This window comes from Natator depressus, chromosome 15 (genome assembly GCF_965152275.1).
Source record: "Natator depressus isolate rNatDep1 chromosome 15, rNatDep2.hap1, whole genome shotgun sequence".
Classification (NCBI taxonomy): Eukaryota; Metazoa; Chordata; order Testudines; family Cheloniidae; genus Natator; species Natator depressus.
The window spans coordinates 6,687,342-6,701,126 of record NC_134248.1 but is presented as its reverse complement, the minus strand read 5'-3'; the positions used below and the strand labels follow the sequence as shown (position 1 = coordinate 6,701,126).

General features: G+C 42.4%; 1 protein-coding gene across 3 annotated transcripts in view; it reads left to right on the top strand.

The window, feature by feature from the left end:
- RBM19 (RNA binding motif protein 19) overlaps nt 1–13,785 on the top strand; it is a 135,058-nt gene that overhangs the window by 42,106 nt on the left and 79,167 nt on the right. For 2 of the 3 annotated variants that reach the window (XM_074973153.1, XM_074973154.1), the window contains exon 21: nt 4,152–4,268. In XM_074973153.1, the coding sequence (XP_074829254.1) occupies nt 4,152–4,268 (117 nt within the window). Of the gene's footprint in view, nt 1–4,151; nt 4,269–13,136; nt 13,280–13,785 lie in introns of those variants that run through there. The other variant, XM_074973155.1, reaches the window with a different exon arrangement.

Here is a 13,785-nt window from a genome sequence, read left to right as displayed (position 1 = left end):
CCAAATAGACTTAAGCGGCAGCAGCCCTTGATTGCCCAGAATGGCTCTTTAATTTCTTTACAGTATGGTTGCTGGTGGCACTTCATAGTTCAGTTGGTGAATAGTGCCAGTCTTAAATACACATTTACCTGATATGCTGGAACAATCCTATGGAACAAATGTTTTTCCTGGGCTCTTTCAGATGATCAGGTGTAGGTCTTCAAAAATAGCAGTCGTAATGGTGTTAGTCCAGTATATTAACTCCAAGGTGTAGCCAGTTGTTTGATTACACTCGCTGTTCATTCTTAAAAATGTTAGAGAGACCAAATAACTAATCTTAACCAATTTTATTGTCTAAAGGCAAAGTAGGACAATATGAAAAGGAAACATACATACCCTCCCTCTGGGAAGCAATCCTTATCTCACAGCATGTTCACCGTACGCACGAGTTGTGCTTCAAAGATACACGTTGCAACTGGTAGTATTTATAGTATGATTTTTTTACAAGTTACAGAATACTTTGCACATTACTTAAAGTAAGATTTTAACCCACTGGTTTATGCCAGCTTTGTCCTTAGTACCTCCCTATATTTTCCCATATCTTGGGTTGAACTGCTGCATTCCAAGTGTTGATGAGCCATGAAAATACTCCCAAAGTGTACTTGGTACAAAGGGTTCCTGCATCCTTGCTTTGAAAAGTTTCCTGTTTTCTAATGCCAAAGCTGACTTCAGCTTCGCAAAGTGTTGTGGGATGTATGACGTAGGTGAACAGAATTGTGGGAAGAGCATAATACATTCAGTTAACATAATTTCCCATCTCCGATGTGTATTATATTAATACTGTGTGCATAATACCTATTAATATGGTGTATACTACACCTAACATATATGCATTGGCCAACAAGTGGATAGGAATAACTGAAATTTTAGGTGGTGATCTGTTTTTATTAGACTAAGTAGAAAATAAAAAAGGAAGCACTGAGCTTCTGGGAATCGGAAGAAAGCAAAGCAACACTAAATGATTTCATCACTGAAGTGAGAGAGGCTAGACTAAAGGTGAACTATACCTTTAGGGAAGAGTATAAAAATATTGCTCGGGCATGTAGGAATGAAATCAGGAGGGCCAAATCGCACCTGGAGCTGCAGCTAGCAAGAGATGTCAAGAGTAACAAGAAGGGTTTCTTCAGGTATGTTGGCAACAAGAAGAAAGCCAAGGAAAGTGTGGGCCCCTTACTGAATGAGGGAGGCAACCTAGTGACAGAGGATGTGGAAAAAGCTAATGTGCTCAATGCTTTTTTTGCCTCTGTCTTCACTAACAAGGACAGCTCCCAGACTGCTGCGCTGGGCATCGCGACATGGGGAGTAGATGGCCAGCCCTCTGTGGAGAAAGAGGTGGTTAGGGACTACTTAGAAAAGCTGGACGTGCACAAGTCCCTGGGGCCGGACGAGTTGCATCCGAGAGTGCTAAAGGAATTGGCGGCTGTGATTGCAGAGCCATTGGCCATTATCTTTGAAAACTCATGGCGAACGGGGGAAGTCCCAGATGACTGGAAGAAGGCTAATGTAGTGCCAATCTTTAAAAAAGGGAAGGAGGAGGATCCTGGGAACTACAGGCCAGTCAGCCTCACCTCAGTCCCTGGAAAAATCATGGAGCAGGTCCTCAAGGAATCAATCCTGAAGCACTTACACGAGAGGAAAGTGATCAGGAACAGTCAGCATGGATTCACCAAGGGAAGGTCATGCCTGACTAATCTAATCGCCTTCTATGATGAGATTACTGGTTCTGTGGATGAAGGGAAAGCAGTGGATGTATTGTTTCTTGACTTTAGCAAAGCTTTTGACACGGTCTCCCACAGTATTCTTGTCAGCAAGTTAAAGAAGTATGGGCTGGATGAATGTACTATAAGGTGGGTAGAAAGTTGGCTAGATTGTCGGGCTCAACGGGTAGTGATCAATGGCTCCATGTCTAGTTGGCAGCCGGTGTCAAGTGGAGTGCCCCAGGGGTCAGTCCTGGGGCCGGTTTTGTTCACTATCTTCATAAATGATCTGGAAGATGGTGTGGATTGCACTCAAGGCAAATTTGCGGATGATACTAAACTGGGAGGAGTGGTAGATATGCTGGAGGGCAGGGATAGGATACAGAGGGACCTAGACAAATTGGAGGATTGGGCCAAAAGAAACCTGATGAGGTTCAATAAGGATAAGTGCAGGGTCCTGCACTTAGGATGGAAGAACCCAATGCACAGCTACAGACTAGGGACCGAATGGCTAGGCAGCAGTTCTGCGGAAAAGGACCTAGGGGTGACAGTGGACGAGAAGCTGGATATGAGTCAGCAGTGTGCCCTTGTTGCCAAGAAGGCCAATGGCATTTTGGGATGTATAAGTAGGGGCATAGCAAGCAGATCGAGGGACGTGATCGTTCCCCTCTATTCGACATTGGTGAGGCCTCATCTGGAGTACTGTGTCCAGTTTTGGGCCCCACACTACAAGAAGGATGTGGATAAATTGGAGAGAGTCCAGCGAAGGGCAACAAAAATGATTAGGGGTCTGGAACACATGACTTATGAGGAGAGGCTGAGGGAAGTGGGATTGTTTAGTCTGCGGAAGAGAAGAATGAGGGGGGATTTGATAGCTGCTTTCAACTACCTGAGAGGTGGTTCCAGAGAGGATGGTTCTAGACTATTCTCAGTGGTAGAAGAGGACAGGACAAGGAGTAATGGTCTCAAGTTGCAGTGGGGGAGGTTTAGGTTGGATATTAGGAAAAACTTTTTCACTAGGAGGGTGGTGAAACACTGGAATGCGTTACCTAGGGAGGTGGTAGAATCTCCTTCCTTAGAAGTTTTTAAGGTCGGGCTTGACAAAGCCTTGGCTGGGATGATTTGATTGGGGATTGGTCCTGCTTTGAGCAGGGGGTTGGACTAGATGACCTCCTGAGGTCCCTTCCAACCCTGATATTCTATGATTCTATGATTTGACAGCAGCCTTCACCTACCTGAAGGGGGTTTCCACAGAGGATGGAGCTTGGCTGTTCTCAGTGGCGGCAGATGACAGAACAAGGAGCAATGGTCTCAAGTTGCAGTGGAGGAGGTCTAGGTTGGATATTAGGAAACACTATTTCACTAGGAGGGTGGTGAAGGGCTGGAATGGGTTACCTAGGGAGGTGGTGGAATTTCCATCCTTAGAGGTTTTTATGGTCCAGCTTAATGAAACCTTGGCTGGGATAATTTAGTGGGTGTTGGTCCTGCTTTGAGCAGGGGGTTGGACTAGATGACGTCCTGAGGTCCCTTCCAACCCTAATCTTCTGTGTTTCTGTGTTTATACTAGAAAAGTTGTCATAAGGGTCTCCCTGGGGTAATTTGCTATTCTCCTCCCAGCTTCTTAAAGAAAAGCATCTTTCCACTGTCGTCCTCCTCTGTCCTGTAGATGATATTGTTCTGTGCCCCTTCCTTCTTGTTGAAGGCATCTTTGTTAGACCAAGGGGAGCTGCATCGGACTTCCCTTAACAGCCCATCTGTACAGCTCTTCGGCTGCTGTGGGGTAATGCACCACTCTGTACATTGAGGCCCAAGAATTGCCTCCACCTCCTGCTGGCTTGGACAGCCAGAATCCATGTCTTGAAATTAAACCTGGTGGCTTTACACAGTAGTATGAACTGTTCATGCTATTTACAGCCTGTCAGAGAACAGTTAAAAGTGAAACTAAAGGCACAAGCTATGCTTCACTTACACTACTTTAGCCAGTGTTGCAAACTACTTCTCCCTGCTGTACCAGAGCAGGTCAGCAAATCAACGGAAGGATTGGTCTGTTCCAGAATGGTAATCCCTAGGTAGTGCTTTATTTACTTGTCTTGAAATAGCACCCAGCCCAGAAGCCCCTGTTACGATTCGGGTCCTGTCTGCAAGATAATGCACAAACACATAGGAAGACTATGACCTTTTTAAAATAATGAGGCAGATTTTTATATATTCCGAGTATAACTGTAATCAAACTGTTCTCTTCTCCCACCTGGTCTATGAAGCATCCATTGATTCAAATAAGAAGCCATTGAGCATATCGATCAGGAAACTGGACTCCAGAATGTCTAGATTCGTAGGCTGGAAGGAACCAGAAAGAGCGAGGTCTGTGTTCTGTTCTCTACAGTGTAACTTACCATGTCTCCGTTGATTTACCAGGCCCACTGTGACACCATCCCGCAAAAAACAAACACTCAAGAAGCAAAAGAGCTCCAAGATTTTGGTCCGAAATATCCCATTCCAGGCAACCGTGAGGGAAATCAGAGAGCTGTTCAGGTAAAGAAATCTGCTGCTGCTCATCTGCTCAGTGGGACGTTACTCACTGGGGCATTGGTGGCTGCTTTTGGCAGGTAACCTCGCTGTGTGATCATAAATATGACGGAACTGTTGTCTTACGGGTTAAGTGAGACTTTTGTTTAGTGCAGATATGGACACATGAAATAAGCAGATTACTTCTGTGTCTGAGCTTCGCTTTGAGCAGGAGCATGCGAGGCGGGAGGGGAGGCGCATTAGCGAGTGGGTCATAGTGTCTTCATCCTGAGGGCCAAACTGCTCCAGCCTCTGTCTGAATTAGAGCAACCTGGGGCTGCACTAATGTACACCAGCAGTGTCTGGCCCCCTAGGGATCATATGCCCACTAAGGATCCACACCGAGATGCCCCAATACATCCCTATCTCTTCTGACATGTTCCCTGTGCTGCGTTGGTATAGTTGGTGCAGGAGCTGAGTTCTGTACCCCAACTCTTTTTAACTGGGGCAGTTCTCAGCTGGTGGGTAACAGACAGAAACTGGCTCCTTTGCATCCCTTAAGCAGTGCAAAGGGTTCAGATCATAACTGAGAATCTGACCTCAAATGTCTCCTTGTCCAGAATGTGTTCCGTGGCTTTCCCAAGAAAGTGAGGTGTGAGGAGCACCAAGAAATTGGCCAGACAGCAGATAGAATTGTTTTACATATGACTAACCAAATTCCTCACCTGTCCTGAACACGTGGCACCACAGTTTGTGCACGCCCTTTGTGAAGGAGTCCCTAAAGCCTGGTTCTCTAGGAATAACTAACCTCATGTAAAGTGGTGTGTGCGTGTAAAGTACTTTGTACAGTGTAAGGGTTGCCCCAAGATTGGCATGTATGAAACAAATAGGAATTATTTTTGTGAGAACACTTCTGTAAAGGACTATTTCAGCAAGAATCCTCTCAACCAGTAGCATGCCTCAGTATTGAAAACTGTGTGGGATGATACTGGTAGCTAAACATGGAGTGCTTTACAACTTCAGGGAGTCCCACCTACTGCGAAGGGGAGGGGGGGTGACTTTGCATTTGTTAAAGTGATACTTGTAGGTGCATGTTCACTGACTACATGCACAATGTCACTCATTTGGGTGTTGGCTTTTTAAGCATTGATAAAACATCGCAAATCTGGGATGCTTCGCATAATATTGAATAAGGCTATTTCCTACCCCAACCAACCTCGTCTAATTGTGCTGCTGCTCGGATACTAGAGTAAACTGCGGGAGTCATAGAGTTTACGGACAGAAGGGAATATCAAATAATCCAGTTGACCCCCTAGGTTCTATTTCCAGCTCTGCCCTGACCTGCTAGGTGACCGTGGGCAGGTCACTTCCCCTCTCTGTGTCTTGGAGAATAATGATGCTGACCTGCCTTGAGGTATATTGATGCAAACAGCTATATAAAAACAAAGTCTTTTAGGGTGTGAGTTCACGGTGTCAGTGTTTGGAAAGAGTATAGAGAGGACTTCTTCAGGTCTTGCGGGGTTAGGTTGAATATGTTTTAGCTTTCCTAACAATGAACCCTGTTAGACTGTAGGTTCATTCCCAAGGGACATGGGGGGGGAAATCCAGATGCTTAACCCACTCAAAGAAAACAGATGTCGTGCACTGAAGAACAGTGTAGGGAACAATCCTCCAATGACATGTTGGGGTGAGCAAAACCAGAGGTCCCTGCAGAGCTTTTATTCATGGGTTTCTAAATACTGTATTAGCATGAAATCTTGTAGAAGTGTTGCCAAGGCATAAGAGACAAAATACTTAGGCCTCCGTAGGAGGAAAGTGTGATCCTGTGTCCTCACTGCTTGTTGGCCAATTCTTCTGTGCAAGGGGTGGGGGCGGGCTAGGGACGTTGTATCTATTTAATTGGAACCAGGCTGAGGTAACCATGTGTTAGAAGTATGTTAGTCACATTGCTTATGGCTGGAAGCTGCTCAGATACTATTGTAATGAGCACAGTAAAAGAACGTATATAGACTAGAGAGGGCTCTTCTAGCCAGAAGTCTTTGTCTATTTAAAGGCGCTTATATCTTGTATGCTTGTTCTTTGACAGAATAGTGATAGAGCCCCCAGAAATGGTCTAGACCCAAAATTTGGATCTTAGCTATTCAAATTTCTTAGGATGGGGAGGAAAATTGCCGCTGGATTTCTAATCATAGGAGACCCTTCAAGCCCCAAACTTAACTCTTCCTGCCAGTTGTAGAGCAACCAACTTGATGCGTCAAATTGCCAGTGCTCAACTGATATCCACAGTTTACCAGCCAACAGACCAAATAATAAACAGAGCCGGGCTGGCTTTCGGTTCTGTAATATATTCAGGGAACAGGAGGAATCTGTACTTGTCCAAAGATAAAAGATCAGTACAGAGAGATGTTTTGTTTCACATTATTAAAAGGGCTTTGAAAAACAATGCATGGTTGAGAAGATGGGGGTATGGGACCAGTTTGATAGTGTCTGTTTTAAGGAACACGAGGCTTCTATAGCCAGTTATCAAAAGCATGTTAAGAACAATGCACGTTAATCAGGAAGCAATGTTCCACCAAAATGTCAGTTTCATTTAGTTACACAATATATTTAGGAACACATTATTTATCTTCAGAACAAAAGCCAGCAATGAGAGAACTGAGCTGATTTAATAATGTCTCTACTTATTTTTTTCAGAAGGGCTAAAAATTTGCACACATTGAACATTATTAAATGCCAGGCATTCTTTTTGGGTTTTGTTTAAAATTGTAAGTCTTTGCCATAGATTTAGGTCCTTTGGTGGGTTTCTTTTTAATAATAATTTTTTAGTTTAAAACTATTCTTTGGAACCAGAGGCATTTCCCTCATCAAGGCAGCAGGGGGCACTCTTAGTCTTCTCAGGAAATAAAGGACAAGAGGGGAACGGCAGTTGTTGCTCGCAGACAATGACGCTGCAGGCCAATGGTAGCTCTGCCTGTGGAGGTTAAAGGCTTTGAGGGACAAACCTCTTCTCTATTGTTTCACATGTTTAAAAGCCACTTTCTAGCCACCCAAGTGATGTTGTCCCATAACCCAGTTCCTTTACTCCACTTCTGAATTATTGTCTGGGGAGGATATGAAACACAGAAGGTTAAAATCCTTTTTATTCTATAAAAATGTCTTCACCTTTCAAGCTTTGTCACATGAACTCTCCCTTTTAAATCTACCCAAGAATAGGTGTTAGCAACGCTAGCTGTTTGAAATGGACAATGATTGATTTGTTTAAACAGTGCAGACTTTTGGAGTCTTCCGTTCATGGATTGTTCAGAGTTGCAGCTTACCCTGTTCATCTTTCTCCTCTAGTATTATGTCGATTCAAAGATCCATCATCACAGTGCTTAGCCTCTCTGTGGAATGAGGATTATAGTTTAGGATGCAATACTAACAAGCTGAGATACATATAAAAGGCTGCCTTGTCTTTGCAGTCCTGTGTTGTTACTCTCCTCTAGCCAATTCAAACTAACCTTGAAGACCTGCACCCTGGTCGTGGTAGTGGTAGGTTTTGGATTACTTTAACAAAACTTTCAGAGGAAGAGGGAGGATGAAGACAAACACTTTTGGAAAATCCATGCATGGGTGTTAAATTAGTGTTGCTTTCCCAAAACTGTAGCTTGCAGGGGATTCAAGGTGCATATCTTTGGTTTCAGAGGTTTAGGGATAAGGTTTTAATCCATAGGGAGTGTGTTGGAAAGTGAAGGTACTCCATTTTCTTCATGTGCATTTGGTGATGGTGAACACTGCCAGACTGGCAGTCCTGGAGTCTGAATCCTTTGCCTAAGCATGGACAACACTAAAATAAGCTTTTCCTCATACTGTATCTGTCGCCATACTCGAATCCTGGCCTGGAGGGACTATCCCTAATAATGAGGATATTTCAGTCTGTCTGCTCTCTTTGCTGAGGCTGCTAGTTATGTAGTTTATCAATTTATAACTGTCCATTTCCGAAATGGGGGAGGGGAGACGAAAAAAATTTCTCAGATGAAGACTTTTAATTCTTTGATACTATATTGAGAGAGTCTCTTAAGCTAATCTTTTCAAAAATGAGTAATGATTTTGGGTGTCTAATTTGAGACCTGTGAAAAGGGCCTTATTTTTCAGAGGGCAGCTCCTGAGCAATTTCTGAAAATTAGGTTCCTTTCAAACGTGTCATGCTTGTCCCACGTAATCACCACTTCCCGTCAGAAGTCTTGATCTTAATGCTTTGTTTCATAGCCATATCACTTCGTACACCAACTTAGAGAGCATAAAAAATGGAGGCATTATTGTACAGACTCACATCACTGAACATGAAGTTACAAAGATTTTTTCCCCTCCTAAAATAGGAGCAACTAAAATGGAAAAAGGTCCTTTACATTTTCTCTAGATCAAATAGGACTTGTTGAGGGGTGAACACTGTAGGCTACCTTCGTAGAATTATAAATGCACATGGTGCATGCTCCACCAAATAAGGGAATAAGAGCTGTCATAAAATCAAATTCAGAAAAAGCTTGTGATGGGGTCGAGTGGGGCTTCTTTCAGAAATGTATGGTTTTGGGGAACTTGCATGTAAATTGGGTAAGATGTATAAACCCTTTTCTAAAATTAGAACTATCTGTCACTGCCTCATGCTTCCAGATGAGCAGAGGAAGAAAACCAGGCTGCCCACTAGCCCCATTATTTGCCTTCAGAACATATTAAAAAAAAAAAGAGAGAGAGAAAATCCCAAAATTCAAGGTTTACTTCCAGTCTAAACACTAAGTTATATAGCTTTATATGTAGATACATTATTGTACGTCTGATCACCTCTGTATCCTACCTGTAGGAGTCTAATTCATTCAAATTTAGTAAGACTTTCTGGTTACAAAATTTATGTGGACCTCACTCTTAACAGGAATAAGGTTACAGCTATTGGGGGAAAAAAACACAGCTGAAAATAGTACCAGAACAGGGTACCAGGTTATGGTTCCTAGGAATAAATATAGCCTATCCCATTGCTATGTGAAAGTAACATTGTGTTGTAGAGAAGCCAATGGATTAAAGATTGGAATATGATACTGGTCAGGTTCAATGTACTAAAAATAAATGGTCTATCTATTTTATTCTTTTTCAAAGACTTTGTTGTTGCTTATTTTCTTAAAAACAACCCCTCCTCCCCCCCCAAAAATAACCACAATTCACCACGTAGTGCTTTTAGAAGAGCAATCTAGCCAGACTAGCCAGGACAGAAGTAAGTTCCCTCTGACCGACGAAGTAGAAGCAGTCATGAATCTAAAACTGTAGTACAAGAGGTAAGAGTTGGAAATTGGATCTGTTCTTCTGGAAGAAAAAAAAGTATGGGTGAAGGATACAGTTGATAAAATAGGTCGAGTTTTTTTATTTTTTTAACTAAATCTTTATAAAGTTATTCTTATGTCATTATCCACTTCTTCAAAGCTTGGAATGACCTATTCAAATAAGAGTTGTTACCAGAATGAGCTCTTCATTCCTCATTATGAAGGAACACGGAGATATAATGAAGTCTAGTGCAAGACACACTCCATGTTCACACCTTTCTCAAAGTAAAGAGACTGGTAAAAAATTTTCCCTTCCCCAAGATATCTTCCTGCACTTGAACCCATAGAAATTTTCACTAACCAAAGGCAGAAGAGAGAAAATTGTCCATTAATGGACAGTGAGGTTTTACCCATATAAGAGCTAGGTGGTATTAATTGGTACATTCAGCTCCTATATGCTCGGGTATATGACACACTAAAAATGCTTAGATAGCTAAGCACCTGACACTGATTATTGTACTGTAGCTGCAATTTTAAAAGTGGGAATGGTTATTTTAGATATTTTTATTTTCAAATGACTCGCTAAATCCTTCTAGCAGCTTAAAACCCAGTACAGATCTTTCCGGTCAAATTATTGTGTCTATTCAACAGTTCAAAATATTGAGCCCTAGAAGAATCCTCCATACAACCTCTGGAAACAAAGACTAGGCAGACGTATGTGCATTAACAAAAAGGATTGCTATTAATGCTAATATAATGCTTTCTATTTATTACACCTATAAAACGGAAGCAAAAACAGATCAGCACATATGGGAATATAATGCTGACTAAACGAATTGTGGGATGTGTAAAGTTTGAGTGTACTAAAATACAAAATCAGTGGAAGGACATAACACAGATAATCAACTTGTCTGTATTAGTGCTCGTCTACATTAAAAACACTATAGTGGCACAGCTGCACTGATGTAGCTGCGCCGCTGTAGTTCTTCATTGTAGATGCTACCTAAGCCGATGGGAGGGATTCTTCTGTTAGCGTAGCTGATCCGCCTCCCCGAGAGATGGTAGCTAGGTCTATGAAAGAATCGTTCCATTAACCTAGCAGTGTCTACAGGGGGAATTAGGTTGGCTTAACTACGCCACTCGGGTGTGGATTTTTTACACCTCTTAGTGATGTAATTAAACTGACTTAATTTTCTAATGTAGACGAGGTCCTCAGAATTTCACCTAAGGACCAGACTGCATTATCACATTTTTTTCAGGACAGTAAAATGTTAATGAAATTTGTCAAACACTTGGTGTCTGTGACACTGAAGATCCATAATTAGTGCTAGTTGGGAACTGGAATTTCCATTTTGTGGGGAAATTCTGAAATATTTTATTCTGAATCTGATTGAAAAGCTGAAATTTCCCACAAAATGAAAATTTCGGGGCACTTCAATTTGGGACTTTCAAAATACTTTGGTAATGTCAAAATGTTTTGATGAATTTTGTTTAGCTTTTATATTATGTTAACATAGTAAACCTAGGTAATATATACATATAATAAACTATTTTAGTGTAAAAGTTGAAACAAACGGAATCAAACAGTCACAATGAAACGTTTTTACCTTTGTTGAAATGAAAGTCTAAACAAATTGTTTAGACATTTCCCCTATCAAAAACTTTGTTGAATTTGACATGTTGCCATGAGATGTTTAGGTTTCAGGGAAACTGCATTTCTTGGCAGAAAGCTGTTCTGTCAGATTTCAACTAGCTCTGTCTGTAACCTTGTTGGTGAAGCAAGTCAGGATTAGCAATGTACCAATAAAAAAAAAATTAGTATGCATGAGCAAAAATAGCACAGGAAAACCTGGTAATCCTGGAATGACCAAATGCTACTGCCACTTGTCATTAGATCTATATTTAATATCAGCTTTTGGCTAGAATTGTTTGAGGAATCATATTTATGTACGAAGACACACGAGTACGCTTTGTCTCTTGGGGAACATTGGACTGCCCAGGGAGTAAATTAAAATGAAAGACGCTGCTGTTTCTCTTGGTGCTGAAAGCTACAGAATTGTCTCGTACATTTTTGTTAGAGCATGTTCAGACTGAGGAGGGAAATAATTAGGTGGTTGAATATGCAACAGATTTGCCTCTTGGATTTTCCGAAGAGACCCATGTACTGAATGCTCATCTGAATGACGGCCTCTTACGAGGTGGATAATGTTACTATCGCTATCTCGTTGGTGGATTTCCTGTTATGATCACAGTGCTGAAGCTAGCTGGAATGACCTGCTTGTGCTAGAGTGGGAAGGATGAATGATTAACATGGGCATTGGTTTATCTTAGAGCAGCTAGGTGCCGTGCCTACTTAGAGAAGGCACATGGATAATGCAGTTCAGATGATATGCCTGATAACCAGGCAAACATCTAATTTCGAAGTGGAGCAGAAGTCCTCTTTCCTACCTGTGTTTTTGTCAGTGGGTTATTGTTAGAAGGTGGTTGAAGAAGAAAGGAAACAGTGGTTCTTTGTAAAGCAGGGTCTGTAAGCAGAAGGACCAGAGTGGGCCAAGCACAGAAGACAAAAAGGTCATTGGGTAGGAAGGCTTGGTTGGTGCAAGAGGGGCATGAGCAGTAGGATTGTGCAGGATTGTGAAGGTGAATCAGGAGCTTGAACTTCCTCAGGAAGAGGAGAGGAAGCTGGTGAGAGGATTTGAAATGGAGTCATATAGGCCAAACGGCAGTGCTTGTTAGATGGAGGGGACCAGGAACAAGGTGAGAAGCAAAGAAGGGAGGAGCTTGCAGTAATCAAGGCAAGTGAGATGAGGACACATGGATTTTAGGAATAGGAATGAAGAGGTAAGGATGGGTTTAAAGATGCCGAGGAAGAACTGATATCCTCTACTTAACTGACTGCATAGCTGATTTCATTGGGACTATCTGTAGATGGTAGAGCTAGACTAAAATACATCTGAGATGCATGCGTATGGTGTGTGTCTACACTACAGATGGGTTCATGTGTTTGTAATCGTTTGTATGGGTTTGTGTTGCTCAATCTGTACATTCACTAGTGAAAAACCTCTATGCTGGAGGCCCAGTTTCAAAGGTGGTACCTAAATACAATGTGCAGATCCTATACCTGGACATTTATTATAGGTGAATTAAAGCAATCTTTGATGCACCGTTTAGGGCCATATCCTAAACTGGCATCACTCAGAGTAGTTTCAGTTTATGCCAGCTGACGATTTACCCTTTAGTGTTTAATTCTGGATTTCAGCTTCCTGTTTAGGATCCTGTGTCTGACAGCTGGGATCCTCACGTATGAACACACACAGTGTTGTAACTGTGAACAAGCCCTGTGTGCTCTGCAATTCCACAGGTTGCAGAATTGCGATGTAGAATTTAAACTGGAATTTTATCTTTGAAATATTACATTTCTAGCCCTTATGCTTGTGTTCCGGCCCATGCATCCAATCTCTGATTAGGTGGGGTTTGTGGGCGGTAGGCTGGGGAATACTTTAAGTGCTTTTAAAAAAACCAAACAACTGCTTGATGCTTTTTCATCAGTGCATTTGTCCCAGCAACTTGCCCTCACCCTTCCTGACTGAGAACCTCTGTGCTGTAGGTGTCTTTCCACATTGCCTCACAGTCCTAAAGGGATGGAGTTTCTCTGCTCGGCTGCACTTCTCCCTCCTCCAGAGCATCTCTGGGACCTGTTCCTTCCTGTAGGTGTGAGCCTCCTGCTAGGAGAGTGAATGGCAGCGTTCACAACAGGTGGGAAGAAGCATTCATTAACAGTGTGTGGGTTGGGCTGCAGTGGCCTCACCTGTTGTACATCTGTGTGATCTTTGTCCCTTTTGTCTTCGAAGTCTTTTTTTTTTTATCCCTGTTTTTTTGCTCCCTGATGGAAATGACTAAAGATTAAGTGCTGGTTTTAGCCTCTGTTTTTGGGGCCTGTGTATGCTACAGTTGTGGTCATGTCTGGTTCCATTCTATAGTGTAGACAGCACTTTTAACAGCATTCAGCCCTTGCACACATCCAAGGCTTTTGCACATTTCAGGGACACCCAATCTGCACTATTTGGTGGGGCAGGGAATATCTTACGTTTGTACAGCGCCGAGCACAATAGGGTGTCCATCCCTGACTAAGGCCTGTTGAGGCTATTGCAATATAAAGAATAATAGAACACTGTTGTAACTTTGTGTTTGTGTTGCTGTTGTCAGGGCCTTACAGTCTACCCCGGTGCATGCTTACAACAAGGCCTGACCCAGAG